The following is a 16,395-nucleotide window of genomic DNA, read 5'->3' as shown; positions in this document are numbered from 1 at the left end:
CACAGCCTCATAACTTTGCCTATATTTCACCTATAAGTAATATCAAATTACATCTTTCTTACCAGGAAACTGTTTAAATTATTAGGAAATTATCAGCATATAAAGGATCCGTACAATAAAGTGTTACTACCCTTCCTCCTCTTCCCTTATTAACTAATTTCTGTGCGTCGGCCTCTGATTATCTGGTAACCAGCTGCAGTGCGGCCCGAGCCACATCTGAGGTTTGTGCTTGATTTCTAAGAAAGTATAGTATTTCTAGCAGAGGAGTAAATTTAACAGACGTCATGTTATATTTACACAACCTGCCGTCGGGGTCTTTGCAATTACGGAGATTTATGCAGGAGGCAGTTTGCGCGAGGCTCAACGTAAACTAATCATGCAGACACATCAACAGATGTCTGACCTGTTTGGATCCTTCTACCTTCCACCTTGCTGATCTGAGATGTCGAGATAAAGTGACAGTGACAGCTCTGTTACATGGCTGTCGGTGCACAACATTTCCTACTGGTTACACTGTGAGATACAGAGAGGTACAGGCAGAAAGAGAGGGACTGACATGGAGGGAGCTCTGTCTAGATTCCACAAGTTCATATTCAGCAGAGGAGCGTTCCTCGAAAACCCCCAGAGAGCATCAAATCCCACGAGAGCCTCAAGTTCAGTGTCAGGATTAAATGGTTGGAGGTTCAGGTTCATCCTCCTGCTCATGTGACCACCCCTACCCCAAGAACACTCTATCAGAAACAGCACATCATGGAGGCTCGGGTGTCCCCCAGCAGTGTAACACAAATCACTCCTGCTAATACAGGAGAAGTCAAACCCAGAGAAATTCAAAATGTATTCAAGGTAACAGTGTTTCATTTAATAGACTTTAATTGCCTGTTGCTATAACTTATGGGAGAGAGTCAGAGAGGTGAGGAAGAAAGTTTACTCATTATGTGCCCGCCCTAATGCTGATAGAAAGTCGGGTACAATGTTTTTACAAAAGTCCACAAAACATTTCTGGAGCTTCGCAGCAAACCAACAGTGCAGCATGCTCCTCAATGAATGAAGTAGATGGGGACTTGTTTTAAAATATAAGAAACAACAACAACAACAAAAAATGGCTCCATAGAAGTCTCCGGCGTTATCCAGGTCCCCAAAGATCACGAATCGATTTAAAAAGATGTATTTACACCCGTTTTTGGACAAAGCTTTCGCTGTAGCTGCTAAGCTAAACGTGTTAACGCACACAACATACATCTGACTGGATATTCAGTGCAAGCTTACCATACTTTTTTGTATTTTAAAACACAGTGCTGCAGACTCTGACAGCCATATGTTCTGTTAACCTCTGTTTCGTCTTCTAGATTTAATAGAGTAAGTTTCTAAAGATAACAAATATGTGAGGCCAGTTTAGGGTAAAAGTGTATAAAATTATGCACAACATATCGAGACTATTTAAATTTGACTGAATGGTGCAGCAAAAGGCTCATGTTTGGAATATTTCATATTGTGTAAACATTACAGAGCTCTGCCAACAGTTGACGTGATTTAATGCAGAATACAGACTCAGTTGTCAGTTGATTAAGTGCATCTAGCCTAAACTAATGAAGTCTACCACAACAGTTATGCAATTAATCATTCTTTCATGAAGGTTTTAAAGTTTTAGAGAGAAGCTTATTCAACTTTATGATCATTCTGGAGACTCTGCATAACAGTTTAAACAAAATCTGAACATTATTAACCTCCATGAACGGAGGATTTATTTCAGGACTGCGTTAGTTTTCGCTACAGTAACAGCTCAGTGTACATCCATATGAGAAAAATCATTTCTTCTTATTAATCTCATCCGTATTGCTAAACATCTCCAAGCAGAGAACTGAGGTTACAAAAGGAAACCACTTGAAAACACAGGCCTCAAAGGCTTCTTCAAAGGTCAGCAGATCAAGGTCAGATCATCTGGTGAATCTCTCACTTTACTGTGAAAGTTTGTACCCGGGTGCGGACTCGCTGTCACTTCTCACTGACCTTTACATCACATTCTTAAAGACTTGAGTTGAAAACATATTTGCATCGCCTGACAAAAACCCACAATGGGCTGACATGTTGCACAAGCGAAGCTTAGTGGGAGCATGATTAATTGCGCGGGTAGTCTTTGTTCTGAACTGACAGAATAACATGCCACTACCGAGGGAAACTTGGTTGACTTTATCCAGCACACTAACACAGTAAAAAAAACAAAACAAACAAAAAAACAACAATGTTTCACAGGAAGTAGGAGCCATCAAAATGTGAGAAAAGTGCTCCTCTCACAGATGTCAGGAAATCAAGTGTGACAAAACCAAACAGCTGCATTAAACATGATGTGATGCAAGATTTAATGCTGCCAAATAAAAATTAGTCAAAAGAAATCATAAAACAGAACAATTGCAATTGCAAAAGCAGGCACGTAAATTAACATGGCACTTGTATGGCAGTAAATAAAGAGGGAAGATAATCATATTTCCAGTGCCACATTCCTCTAGCGAGAGCTGTCAGCGCATTGGTTTCCACAGCACTACAAGTTTGGGACTGTTTTTCCATTATTGCAGCATGAGGCCTTCGGTCAGACCACAGGGCACGTCTCTTGCTGAGAGCCACACAAGGCAGGAAATGTTTTCCTTGGCAGATGCATGTCGAATTACCGCTGGAGCACATAACCGCCACAATATCCGTGACACCGTCCCTAATAAGCGAGCTAATAGGTCTGTTGAGTAATGGGCGCGAGGGCCAGCGCTATGCACAGCATTATGGGAAGAAAATGTCGTGAATGTACATGGAATACGGGGTAAAAAACATTCCATTCAATTTAGGAATTTACAATGGATAGACGCGCAAATTCCTTCTGTTTCTCTGCTCGGAGACTCAATATCATATTGTTTAGCGAAGAATGGCATTCAGTCCTCAGAGGGGAATTCAACCTAAAATTCAGGGTATGTCATTCTCAGCCAACAGACGACATTTTGCTAGTTTGTTTTGGCTAAGTATCCATTTTTAGCCCATGCAAGAAGACTAAATGACATTTCTAAAACTATCAAGTCATCACTTCACCATTTCATGTATGCCATTAAAGATATTCTCAGCTGATATTTGATTTGGCTACCTGATTTAAGACCACCCATCAGCGCTTTAACAGCATTAACAACGCTAAAGAGCTTCAAAGTGGCTTTGCATTGATTGTGGTTGCTTGAATGACTCGAGTTGTTGGCCAGTTGTGACCCGAGGGATGGTGATAAAAGGGGAGGACAGGGGAGCTGCAGGGGCTGTAAGGGAAAAAAGGCTGGCCGGGCTGTTTAGGGGCAACAGGGGCACAGTGGGCCACGCACGGGCTTAGTCTTGCCTCATTTCTCAAGTCATAAATCCGGATTTACCGCAAGGCTGTCAGGTTGAACTCGGAGAGCAGCTGGAGGTGAACCGAAAGGCAGACTGACCAACTGACAGACTGACGGGAGCGAGAAAAGGTTGTTCACTAAGAACAAAGCGAGACAGGGAGTCGAGACAAAGAGATATGAGGGAGGTAAATCACAGAAATAGCAGGAAGCAGAGGTGGTAAGAGCAGAGACACAACCTCTAGCATTCTCACTCTGAAACACACACACACACACACACACACACACACAGTGGGGACAGGTGTGAGAGAGTTTTGCCGGGCCCCGAGGCCATGCAAGACACCACTGCCCACCTTGGTGTTTATTTGTCCACCCGTCCTCCTCCCCTCCAGGCGCTCAAAGGGTAAACGTCTATTCTGGTTTAGGGTTACAGCCGAGCTGCCTTGAACCCCCGGGCTCCCGAGTGCACATGCCATTCCTTGCGGGCCAACGCGCTCCCTGGCGCGCATCACCTGCCCCTGACCCCCACAGGGAGGAAGGGGCACCTCAGTGCTTGCCTTGCCAAAAACCCCACCATCACCACCTTTACCCATCCAGCCCCCCCATCCCCGTGACACAGAATGAGCCACCTGCCCCTCTCACCCCTGCCCCCCCCCCCCCCCACCTCCAAGTATTATTACAGTCTTTATAAGGGTTTAAGTGTTGATCAGAGGATGGCCATGACCTCAATGGGTGGCTAAGCTAGGCTAGGCAAAGCTAACAGTTAAAGGAGCTGTCTGGCACAGTGACAGGACAAGGCGATGACAGAGGCTGTCTGATAGCGCCACTACCTCCATCCGCCTGTTTTCCACCCACCAGATCCACTATCAAACAGTCAGGCAGGAGGGCGCTAAAGCCATCTGTTACCAAACATCTTTCATCAAGATGTCGCAGAGGAATGTCACCTCACCTTCCCAACACCTGTTAGCCAATGACATTACCCAAAGATTCAATAAGGAGAGACCTGCAGCGTTGTTATTCTGCTGCTCCAAACCTCAAATCATTATCTTAAAAGTGACTGAGAGGCAAAAACATCGAGGAGAATCAATGATCTGTGGCCAAATAGCATGAACAATGTGGTCAAGCTACAGTTAGCGCGGGAAACCCCAGCAAAATTTCTCTTGAGATCATTTGAGGCAACAACACACAAAGTTAGCATCCATGCAATTTAAACACAAGCAGTGCGCTCTGGGTAGGAAGTGAGTATTATCCCCGCTCCTCTGAACCTGTTTGGGGTGAACGAATTGGGGCTAATTTTGGTAACAGGAACGCTGTGAAGGTCTCTCCACTATCACTGCCAGAAATATAATGGGACAAAGGTCTATCCCAAATGATTCACTGGATGTGTTGATGTTTAATGTTTTACTTTTCATTCATTTGTCATCGCTGCGGATCACAAAGGATCGATACGAATTCTGATTAGATTTTTTAGTTGGAGACATTTTCTGAACTTGTCAATGTATTTTTTTTCTTTTCTAATCGAAGAGGAACAAACTGGAGCCTGCGTGAGAGCCATATTGTGTACACATGTGCAGAAGAATGAGTGATTAGAGTGCGTGCGCCTGTTTCTGACACATTATGCCATCATACTGTACTCGATGGGACCAAGTTGAGCTGACAGCTGTGCAGGAAACAGGAGTGATGTGAAACATGAACACGAGGAGTGGTGGTGAATGGGTGTGTGTGGGGGAGAGTATGTGAAACAAATGTCTATTTGTCTATTTGCTTCCCACAATACTGCAGATGTGTGTCGCACTGTGGGTTTAGCAGTAGCGTTTGTGTGAGGAGAGGTTCACAGCTTGTAACTTCTTCTTCACTAAAGTCCATCTACACTGAATATTTCACCTTGAATCTTTATCAACGTCTCAGTCACTGACATATCAGTCAAATCTCAAGCGCTGAACCTTTTTATTAGTTTAGACAACCTACAACATATAAATCCCTTCTTAAAACTTTCCTTTGTAGAAGAAGATTCAATATATCACCAGGTTTCGTATTTTTGTTATGTGTTTCTTCCTTCTTTTTTTTTAACCTTGTTCAGAGAAGTGTTATACAAATTTTTTATATTATAATAAACATAACACGGACATCTTCAGCTTTACAGAGCCATATTTCCACAGCTCTAAAACTAGTGACAAAAGGCTATTTTACCTTAATATTTCTCTTCAAACTGCTTGTTCGGCATGATCAAGCTTTTTTGTAGCTAAAGATGAAACTGTGATAAAATATTTTCCGCATGTAATTCCACAGCATCAGAGATGATGGCTCTGGTCCCGCCACAAAGTGACATTCATTTGTCCACACAACTTAGTTGAGGCCAGAAGCTTGGTGCTATAGTTACTACTAGCGGGGCTAGCTGTTGAACTGCTGTAGCTGGCAAGCTAACTGGCCAGGCTAGTGCTAGTCAGTCATTAGCTCTCAGAGCTTTTCTCTTTTTTCTTTCCGTTTACTTCGCTACAGCTTTTTGTTCACTATTTCATTCAGTGTAAGTTCTTGAAGAATCAAATTCCAGAAAATCAAGTCCTAACATTTGTATTTTGAGTCCTAAACAAGTGATTTGGTGCCCCTCACCAAATTTAAAGCCATTTTAAAACTTTAAAACTGAGTGAATCGAGTAAATTTGCAGAAAAAATAAATGCCTAGGCTTTCTAATATTTAAAACAAAATGACAAATTGTATGCTTTTCTCAGTTTTGCATGTTGCCATTCATTTGTTTTTTGACTGCAGCCTACTTTTAACTTCCAATATTCTATGATATTCTCAGGTATCACCTTTTGTCTGTTTGCTGCTCTGGTTTACCATCTAAGCTGATCTTATCACACCATTCAAGAGGAAAAAGGTACATGATAGTATGAGGATAAAGCTGGGCGTACCGTACATCTTGCCCTCATCAGAGAGGATGATCTTCCTGCGGCCACAGGGTGGGTAGATCGCCAGCGCCTCCTGGAAGCTCTGTTCGATATCCGGGCTCCACACGCCCTCCGCGTCATTCTCCAGGGGTTTGTCGAGTCCGTCTCCGAGCTCCTCACTCCCACCCCTGGGGGAGGGAGCCGGCACCCACTCCGCAGACGTGGTGGGACGACGGAGAGGGGACCACGGAGCAGGGGGTGGTGGGTCTGGGTTTGGAGGAGTTCAGGGTAGGAGATAGGGAGGAAGCTGTAGGTAGCAGGCCTGCCGGTATGATATCCACAGATGTGACGATGAAGATGATGATGGTGGTCTGGATGTAGCAGGTTAGTCCTGGGGAAGCAAGAAAAGGACGATAAAAATGACGTGGTGTTGTGTAAGCAGGAAGTTTCTCACATTAAAGAAGCTGGAACCAACAAATATAACATTACATTTCAGTAAAAGGTTATTAAGCCTTTCAGACTGTGCTTTGAGTTTCTCCACTGGTGTTCTGAACTGCAGTCAGTTACTAAAACTTTCACAGCCTCACAAGAGAAGACCTGTTAACTAGTTGATTATGAGCAATGTCACACTCACTTCAGTGAACTCTGTGTGACCTGAAAAGAAAATCTGAACCGTCAAAGGTCAGACTGTTAATTTCACATTGTGCCCCAGTTGATGGAGAATACTTCCAGGGCTGCTACTCAGAAATACTTTCAATATTGATTAACCAGTCGATTGTTTTTTCATTTAATTGATTCATTGTATAGTGTTTGAAATGTCTCAGAATACTGAAATAGTCAGTGAGTCCAAGGTGAAGCTTTCAGATGTTCTGTTTTGTCCAAGTATCGATCTAAACTCGCAAAAATGTTTAATTTAATATCACAGAACACTAAGAAAACTGGCGAATATTAAAAATTTAGAGTCTGAAACCAGTGAACTTTCAGCACTTCTGCTCAGCAAAAAAAATGGACATCAGACATATTTCCTGCATATTTCGCTGTATATTTACTAATTGATTAATCAAGTGAATATTTCAGCTCAAAATATCTCCATTTTGTAGAAATTAAGACCAACAATCACCCTCTCTAGTTTAGGGTAACTACTAAGAACCTTTTTCATGATGAAATATTTCTTTATCAACCATTGAGTTTCCAAGAGTCCAAGGTAACATCTTCTTATTCCTTTTTATAATAAGAGCAACAGTCTGAAACCCAAAGATAGACCAGGATATGTTGGCATTTTTGATTCTTAATGGACTTAAATGATTAACTGATCCATTTAGTCGAACAACAAATATGTGCTCACCAGTTAGTAATTAGTAACACTTAAACTTAGTAATTTCTCAATACTTGTGCCCAATACTACCAAAACTGATATCTATAAACACATCCTACCTATCATATATATCTGTGGAGACTGTGCAGCTTTGAGTTCGTCCAGTCTGCTCTCTGAGCATTTCTGACTGTCTGTTAGTGTGTTGGTGTTTGTTTGTGTGGGCATGAGTTTATTTTATCACTGTGTGCTTCTCCGTCTACATCTGTTTATACACGTGTGTCTGTCTGTCTATGTGTGTGTGTGTGTGTGTTTGTGAGTGAGAGAGAGAGAGAGAGAGAAAGAGTTGGGGATAATGCCCGACTGGCCGGACGCTTTGCAGGAAGTGTTGTGGAACATCAGGGGGCTCAGAGGAAGAGCGAGGGGGGGAGACCGGACTGGCTGGAGAGTCTTACTCACTCTCTACAACACTCTGACTCACTCGCCAGATCACCATGACCCTCCCCAACTGTAGCCTCACAAGTAAGACCCCTGCAACGCCTCCACACGTAACAAACACACTCATGTTTGGGATTATATCTGACGTAATGGTCACCGCTTTGCCTTTCGTCGCCTTAAATGGCAGGAAAACGGTCGATGACAAACACAAAGCTCTGTTTGTATTGACTCATGAGTTTGGGAGACCTTTCTTCACCGTTTCCATTTTTCTCCTGCGCATCCGCCGAGAGGAAGAGGTGGAGGTGACGTCTGTCTCATACACTCCGCTCGAATGTATAAGCTCACTGCGTGCACATCCTAAACAAATTGGTGCGTAGAGAAAACAGGATATGAATCTGTTGGTAGAGATTTTGCAAGTCGCGTACACCCTTATGTGGATCTCCCGTCATAAAGCACCAATGGAATGTCAAGTTAATCCTTTTAATTACTCAGCTGGTTATTGTCACACGCCCCCCACCCTAAGTAATGCATAAACACAGTGATTAGAATCTCTGCTGAGGATCTCGAAGTTTAATAAAACAGCCAACTGCGGTACTGATGAAGAAACGAGCAACCTAAAAAGCCTCCTGGCCTTAATATCCTGGCATGATCCTCCCTGGCATGTGTGTCTAAGTGTGTCTGAGGACGGTGATCCCACTTTAATGCGTCTCCTCATTTGTTGACTTTAGGCCCCTCCTGCACCCCTCGTCCTCCACCTGCTGTTGTCTCAACGCCAGGTGCCATTTTATTTGTTTTCACTAACCTGATTAATGATCTGAGGAGTTTTATTCCAAGGATTAGCAGCTGTGGGGCTGATATGATCATGAACTGTATGGGCTCCAGTCCACTGTCTTAATCTAGCAACTTAATGATGTCACTTAATTTTACAAAACTTAAGGGGGAAAACTTTATCAATCTTTTACAAACTCCTGCCTAAAAAGTTAGACTTTTATCCAAAAAGAGCGTGCTGTTGCACCTTCTGTAAAAAACTGTGTATATTTGTTGCAGAGCTGAAAACATCTACAGTAGCAAGAAAAGTTAATCAGAGAAGCAAAGCGAATAACTTAAAAGTTATTACTCATCTTCAACACTGGCTTTCTCACCCTCAGTGAAAGCAGAGCTAAACGAATTTTTCTGAATTAAATTACATACAAAAACTCAAATTAAATAAGCAATCCAATAATCTTCCCTAATCCTGATCACGAGCCGACCAGCTACCCAACAGCAAGCCGATGGCTTCCTTAAAATAACAAAACCTTCTGAAATGAATCCTTAAACATCAAATTTGACATTTCTACTGTTTCTGTAACTTATTTTAAACCAACTGCAGCTCCAGCTCAGGGCCACTGTAGGTCAGTGTGAGATGTGTGGAGGCCATAAACCATTAGTGTGCTGCTCTGTGCTTCAGTCAAAGTGTCCAGGAGGTTAATTAACCTAAGCCAAGCCTTAAAACAACCTCCCCTCCACCTTCTCCCCCATCACCTCTCTCTCTCCCTCCCCTCCGTCCCTCATCCACCCCCAGCGAGGCCCCTCTCCTCTGGATCAGCTCAACGGGATAATCCCTCAGCTGGTGTTGCGGTCAGGGGGCCACGTAACCCTCCAACTGCCCCCTACCCTTTACACAACTGCATACACACACACACACAAATACACACATGCACAGTGACCAACTGAGGCAACACACACTGGTGGCATCAAATTATGAGGAAAGAAAACATGAACAAAGAGGGGCCCTCAGATGCTTTAACACACACTCACAGAAACCATCCAGCAGGGTCATGTTCAAGGCTGAAAGACAGATACACACAGACACTCTGTATCACTCAAACAATAAAGCCATCCCTTCAGTGCACACACACACACACACACACACACACACACACACACACACACACACACACACACACACACACCAAACAGAAGAAAACACCACAAGAAGCTACAGGTAGCTCATTCTCTGTTCACCTTTGCCCTGCATTGCCTTGCGCCAGCCAGGTGTGCAGGTAGCTAGGCTACAAGGGGCACTGAGGCCTGAACTCATTAATCTGTGTGAGTGCATTTGATATTCTTTGGATTTTTAGCCAGTCTGTCTGTCCACCACTATGGCCCAGACTGAAATATATCAACAGCTATTGGAGGGATTTCCATGAAATTTTGTACAGATGTTAACGGTCCCCAGGGGCTAGATCCTACCGAATCTGGTAATCTTCTGACTTTTCCTTTAGTATCATCAGCAGGCTGATATTTGAGGTTTTAGCTGAAATGTCTCAATAACTACTGAATTCCCATGAAATCTGGTCCACACATTCAGGCCCCATCAGGATGAAAATTAGAAATACGTTCCTCCCCAACCCGCCAGAATAAATGTTGGCGATGTACATTTCTGGAAACCACAGATATGTCGAAACTTTATTTCCTCATGTTTCAACTTCACATTTCTTTAGGTTCAATTTTAAATTATGACAATGCTGTGCTTTTTGACTGGTTAGGTTTAGGCACAAAAACTACTTGGTAAGGGTTTAGAAAAGATCAGGTTTTGGCCTAAAATACCTGTTTTGGTTGCAACAAACACGGCTGGAGATTGTCTCGAGGTCTCTTTAAAAATATCCAGTGGTTTCACACTTACAAATATTGAAAACATTACACCACCTTCCTGTCCACTTCTAGATATGAAAGTGACAACATGTAGAAATTTTAATGGGTCAGTGGTTTCCATAAAACTTCATATTTTGCTGTAATTTCAGTGACTCATTAACTTTTCATCTAATACTATCATCAGGTCAAAATTTCTCTCTGTACAATACTTTTGACAGAGACCATGCCTCAGCTGTACTTTGTGTCAAGTGCTGATTACAAGTAAATGTAAGCATGCTAACATGCTAAACTAAGTTGTTGACCACGCTGAACATTACAGTATACAGTTCCTGCTAAATATCAGCATGCAAGCATTTAGCTCAAAGTGCAACAATGCCAGAATATAGCCTCACAGAGCTGCTACCATGACTGAAGACTCTTCGTGTTGTTGATATTTAACATGAAAACTGTCTCACCTAAACACAACCTTGACTCCAAAGCGAACACTATCATTATCGGCAAACAATAAGAATAAGTTTAAGGGTGAAGCAAACCTCAATTTTGTGTGTAGATTTGTGTTTGTAGTGCTCAAAACTCCAATAAACTACAGCAGTTGCTCCCACTCCAGCGCTGTATGTATGTCTGAGCGTGTATTTGTGTGTGTGTATTTGGGTGAGTGTGAGTGTACCTAACTGGTCACAATCTCCACTAATCAGGCCGGGAATGTAAATGCAGGAAATACAGTCTGGAAATAAGGCAGCACTATAGGATCAGGCAATGCGATGGAAAGTCACTGGTTTGTTTTGTTGGGTTTTTGCTGAGAGCACATGTTCTCTGGCACCGAGTCCCACTGGGCTGCACCAGTGGGAGTCTCCAAGCTCTGCGCACACACACACACATACACATACACACGCGCACACACACACGCACACACACACGCACACACACAAACAGGTGACATTCATGTTCATATAAACATGCAGACAGCAAACAATTCTTTGAGACACACTCACACTCACTGAAATGAAAAAACACAAAACATATCTTACACAAACATTACTTAAACAATAGACACATGATTATTTTCATTATAAATTAATCTGCCAGCTATTCTATCAATTAATCAACTGGTCTACAAAATTGTAAATAACGCCACCAACAGTCCAAGACACAAAGATATTCAATTTATAATCACGTAGGACAGAAAAGCAGTACATTATCACGCCTGAGTAGCTGAAAGTGGAGAAATTGTTTAACAATTTATTATAAATTCTACTATTTCTAATCGTCAAAATAGTTGCCGTAATTTTCGGTCAGTTGACCAATCTGCAAAACATTCCACTCTATGTGACTTATGTGTGATAAACACAAATAAATATTTGAGAGTAAAAAATAATTAAGATCTGATAACATATTGACTCATAGAATAGAATGATCTGAGCAGTAAACTTAAATGAAATAACTAGAAGAAAATGCTTAAAATTGAACAACACCATCAATCTTTATACATGGTAAGTATAAACAAAACAAAACCTGTTTAACTTATAGCAGCTATAATCAATATCTATATCAAGAATAGATCAATGAAAGTGGTCGCTTGTTGTGACGAACACGCAGAATTATTGCCCATCTCTGAAGTTCACCTCAGCTCTTGTTTTAGTGTCTTTCAGCTCATTGTTTTGGCTTTATTGTCTATAACTTTGCTGTTCTGGTTCAGTCTCATCGCTCTCATCAGCACCTTTTTTGGCCACAGCAGGCCGATGATTTCAGTGTGAAAGCTCTAAAAACCCTGCTTTACCCTTCCTGCTCGATTGCCAGAAAATAACTGACAAATATTTTTAATAATGGATTAATCACTGAGGTCGATTTACAAGCCAAAAAGCCTCACATTGGACTCTATTAATCAGGTGACCAGAAACACAATGTCAAATAACTGCTCGTGTTTCTCTGTTCCTGCTGGATGTGTCCATACAGTGGGTGTTCACAAGTTTGAAATATTAACTTTATAAAGGTGACAATACGCCAAGCTAAAATGTGTATATTTTTTCACCATTCACAGAAACTCCAAGGCTCAACCTCCTTTTCTAATGGCATCCAGAGAGGACAGAGGGTCTATCACATAGGGCCCAGATAATCCAACAGAAAGATCCATCAGACTGGCTGGAATCAATGGACAACACAGTCACACACGCTGCACAGAGCTGTGGGTGCAGAGCGCTGTTGGTAGAAAAGGTGGGGAGGGGAGGGGGGGTGCAGAAAGTCTTTGTTCTACAAGGCTCATATCTGAGGCATTATTCGTTTCTCTCGTGCAAGCGGAGGAGGAATGATCGCTATGTGGGATGAGCACAGCAAAAGAAAAAAAAAAAAAACTCCTCCGCTGTGGAGAGGACCTGTCTCAGGGCAACTCGACACACACACACTCTCGCAAACAAGGCTGAAACACAAATTTCCCTGCTTGCTCACACACCTTTTTTTTTTTTTTTTTTTACCTCCACTCATTCACCCACACAAACATCCACCTCTAGGCCCATGCACATCCGCCCACACATCAACCCCCCACATGCAGAAATGCTACTTCAGTGCAAACAATTCAACCTTAGAGTTCATATTACAATATAATTCATGTGTCTGGGACAATAGTGAACCCAAAACCTTGTAAACAAAAAGGGCACAAGGCCTGGAAAAAACCCAAACTCTTCCTGGCTGTCAAACACTTCAGAGGAGGCTTTGACAGGTGTGTTTTTTACCCCCCCGTCACACTGTCACTCTCCTCCATTCCACCTGTTGCCCCTCTGGAAAACACACTCTCAGCTGCCCTGCGGGACACCATAACACACACACATACACACATGCACGTCAGCACACACTCTCCCCGACAAGCCCTGTGTAAGCCAACTCAAGACCCTGACTGAAAACATTCACTCACACGCCGACTTTTCAGCTCTGCAGTACAGAGAGGATCTGGTGAAATATAAATACAAATTAGTCTTAGTCTTAGCTCATTTTGTGAAGTTTGCTCTCTTGTTGTGTCTGTCACCAGATCTAAAAGTATGCTGTAACTTAAGTTTGAATGAGAAGTCGACTGCCGCAAAAAATTTAAGCAAAAATGCCCAAAATTGACCAGTTTCTGCTTCTCAAATGTGAACATTTTCTAGTTTTCTTTGTTTTCTGTGATTATAAATTCAATATGTTTGGATTTTTGACTGTTGGTCACATAAAACTATGCACACCTTGGCTTTGGGAGCTCGTGACAGGCATTTTTCACTATTTTCTGATAATTTATAGACCAAACAGTTCGCAAAGAGTAATGGAAATTATCTCTCGCGGCACCTCTGAAGGTTATTTTGTGTTTCTTTGCTCTCTAACATATCTGAGCTGTGCTATCAGGTTAACCACATCAGTCTGGAAATTAACACACACCTTCTGAAATGTTGCTGTAACAATTAAAGTTGTATTCAAGGGTGTATCACCAGGATGTGGCAACATCTGAACATTTTTCTTACAGTTATGGGGTTTCTAATTTTATAATAGTGCTTTTGGAGACTCCTGCTTGAAGTATATAAATACACTCAGCACAGATGTACAAAGGAGAGAAAGAAGAACCTGAGCTGTAATCTAACTTGCCTGAATGCACAATACGTTAGTTGATCTTTAATTGGGGGGACATTTTACGCAGAAATAAACTTTTGGATGCTAATGCAACAATACAATTATATCCTGATCAGTGATGGAATGTAACCAAGTACATTTACTCGAGTACTGTACTTAAGTACAAATTTCGACGTACTTGTACCTTACTTGAGTATTTTCATTTTCTGCTACTTTACACTTCCACTTGCAAACTTCGTACTTTATACACCATGTTAGTTACTGTTACTTTACAGATTACATGCTGCATCTGAGCCAAAGTAGCACATTTTTAATTCAATTCATTTTATCTGCAATCGGTCGACCTCTAGTATACAATATTAACATCCATGTAACAACACGTTGCCAATAATTAACTTTTACTACAGAAAAGTACTTGTGATACTTTTTATATCACACTTGTACTCAAGTGACTTTCACAAGTTTGACTTTTGGCTACTTTTTTACAACAATGCATGTAAGTAAATGACATAATAAGAGCGAGACTCAGCTCCAGCTCTGTCAGCTACAACATTAAAATGCTGATGTTAATGCATCAAAAATAACAATATTGATTCAACAGTGGCTTAACATAATGACACAACTGACCATTCCCCTGCAAAATATGCACTTTTACATCTAAAATACATTTTGCTGATACTATTTCACTTTCAATGCCAGGCTTTAACGTGTAATGGAGTACTTTTACAGTGTGGTATTTCCACTTTTACTCAAGTACAGCATCTGAACGCTGCTTCAAGCACTGTTTACCTTGACTGGAGTTGAGAGCGCAACATTTACTCGTTAGAGAGCGTCTTCACACGGCGGTATGTTTACTTTTACTAAAGATCATCTGAATAACATCTTTCAACACCGGTGATAACGCGCGTCGTTAAAGTACAGGTGCTTAAATGATCTAACAGACAAACAACAGCTGAGTCAAGCCACTTCCAGTCTACTCACACTTGTTGAAAGCGGAGAGGGGGGGAAACAAAAAGTCCTCTGAATTAATCGTGCGAGTTAATAAATACACAGTTTGAATGATCTCAGTGTCCCGGTGTAAAACTTTACCCGGACACACACTAATGTTTGCCTGCACGACTGGGACTGTTTATTCCCCCTCAACAACACACACACACACACACACACACACACAAAACAGAAAAAAGTTCCGGCTGAAGCACAGGAAGTCAAACCACACACACACACACACACTCTCACACACACACGCACTCTCCAGCGCAGGAATTAAAAGGGAAAAATGCCGGAATTTGAGCGCAGAAATGTGAGATATTTGAGGAATGTTATCTCCGACAGTGAGCGACAGAGAGAAAGCTCAGAGAAGTCCTGGCTTCACATCCACAAAGTGAAAGTTTAACACACGCAGTTTGGATCCCGAACATGAGAGCAAGACTTTTAAATAAAATAATAAAAAAATAAAAGAAATATATTATAAAACACTGGCAGGAGCTTACCTGGTGAGGATCTTATCAGCAGCCGGGCAGAGCAGCAGGCAGGTGGAGCAGTGTGATATTATTTTTAAGATGACTCTGTGTTTTTTTTTTTCCTTTTTTTTTTTTCTGTGTGTTTTCTGCTGCCTCGTCTCCTTCCTGGAGCTCGTTTGTTTGAAGCGAGAGGAGGGCAGGAATTTCAGGAATTAGCCGTGGTATGACATGAAGCCTGGAAAAAGCCAGAGAAAAAGACCATGGGAGGGAAGGAGGGGAGGTGAGGGGAGGGGAGGGGAGAGGAGGCAGGTCTGACCGGTCAATGCGTAATGACGAGGGGGTGGAGAGGAGGGAGGAGGAGGAGGGAGGAGGGCTCCAGGAAAGCAAAGGAAAGGGTGGCGAGAGGGGGAGTAGTCCAAAGGAAATATCATCAAGAATTAAAAAAAAATCCTGGAACAGACTGAGGAAACTGTCACTGACCTCAGGAGGAGGGACGAACACATGACTACACTGTCATGGAACTGTGTGGCAATAATTAATAATTAGTCTATTTTTCTTTAACTTGGTTTGAAGTGAACAAATATCCAACATTGCCCCCATATGAGAACTTAATTAGACATTTAAAGGTGCAATATGTAAGAACTGGCCACCTGTTGAATTCATACTCAACGATCAAGATTCGCCTGTACAGTTCAAATGCACATAGTGTAGTTAATGACAGTTAA

At 42.0% G+C, this 16,395-nt stretch overlaps 1 protein-coding gene across 4 annotated transcripts in view; it reads right to left on the bottom strand.

Moving 5' to 3' along the window:
- Positions 1-15,931, bottom strand: part of tead4 (TEA domain transcription factor 4) — a 43,931-nt gene extending 28,000 nt beyond the window's left edge. For 2 of the 4 annotated variants that reach the window (XM_084363456.1, XM_084363458.1), the window contains exons 1-2: positions 15,701-15,931; positions 6,260-6,626 (exon numbers count right to left, since the gene is read on the bottom strand). In XM_084363456.1, coding sequence (XP_084219582.1) covers positions 6,260-6,266 — 7 coding nt within the window. In that variant the 5' untranslated portion in view covers positions 6,267-6,626; positions 15,701-15,931. Of the gene's footprint in view, positions 1-6,259; positions 6,627-15,188; positions 15,292-15,700 lie in introns of those variants that run through there. The other 2 variants (XM_084363457.1, XM_084363459.1) reach the window with 2 other exon arrangements.
- Between the last annotated feature and the right edge of the window lie 464 nt (positions 15,932-16,395).

The sequence above is a fragment of the Pagrus pagrus genome, assembly GCF_965226575.1.
Source record: "Pagrus pagrus genome assembly, chromosome: 10".
Classification (NCBI taxonomy): domain Eukaryota; kingdom Metazoa; phylum Chordata; class Actinopteri; order Spariformes; family Sparidae; genus Pagrus; species Pagrus pagrus.
This window is presented reverse-complemented; position numbering and strand designations above follow the sequence as displayed.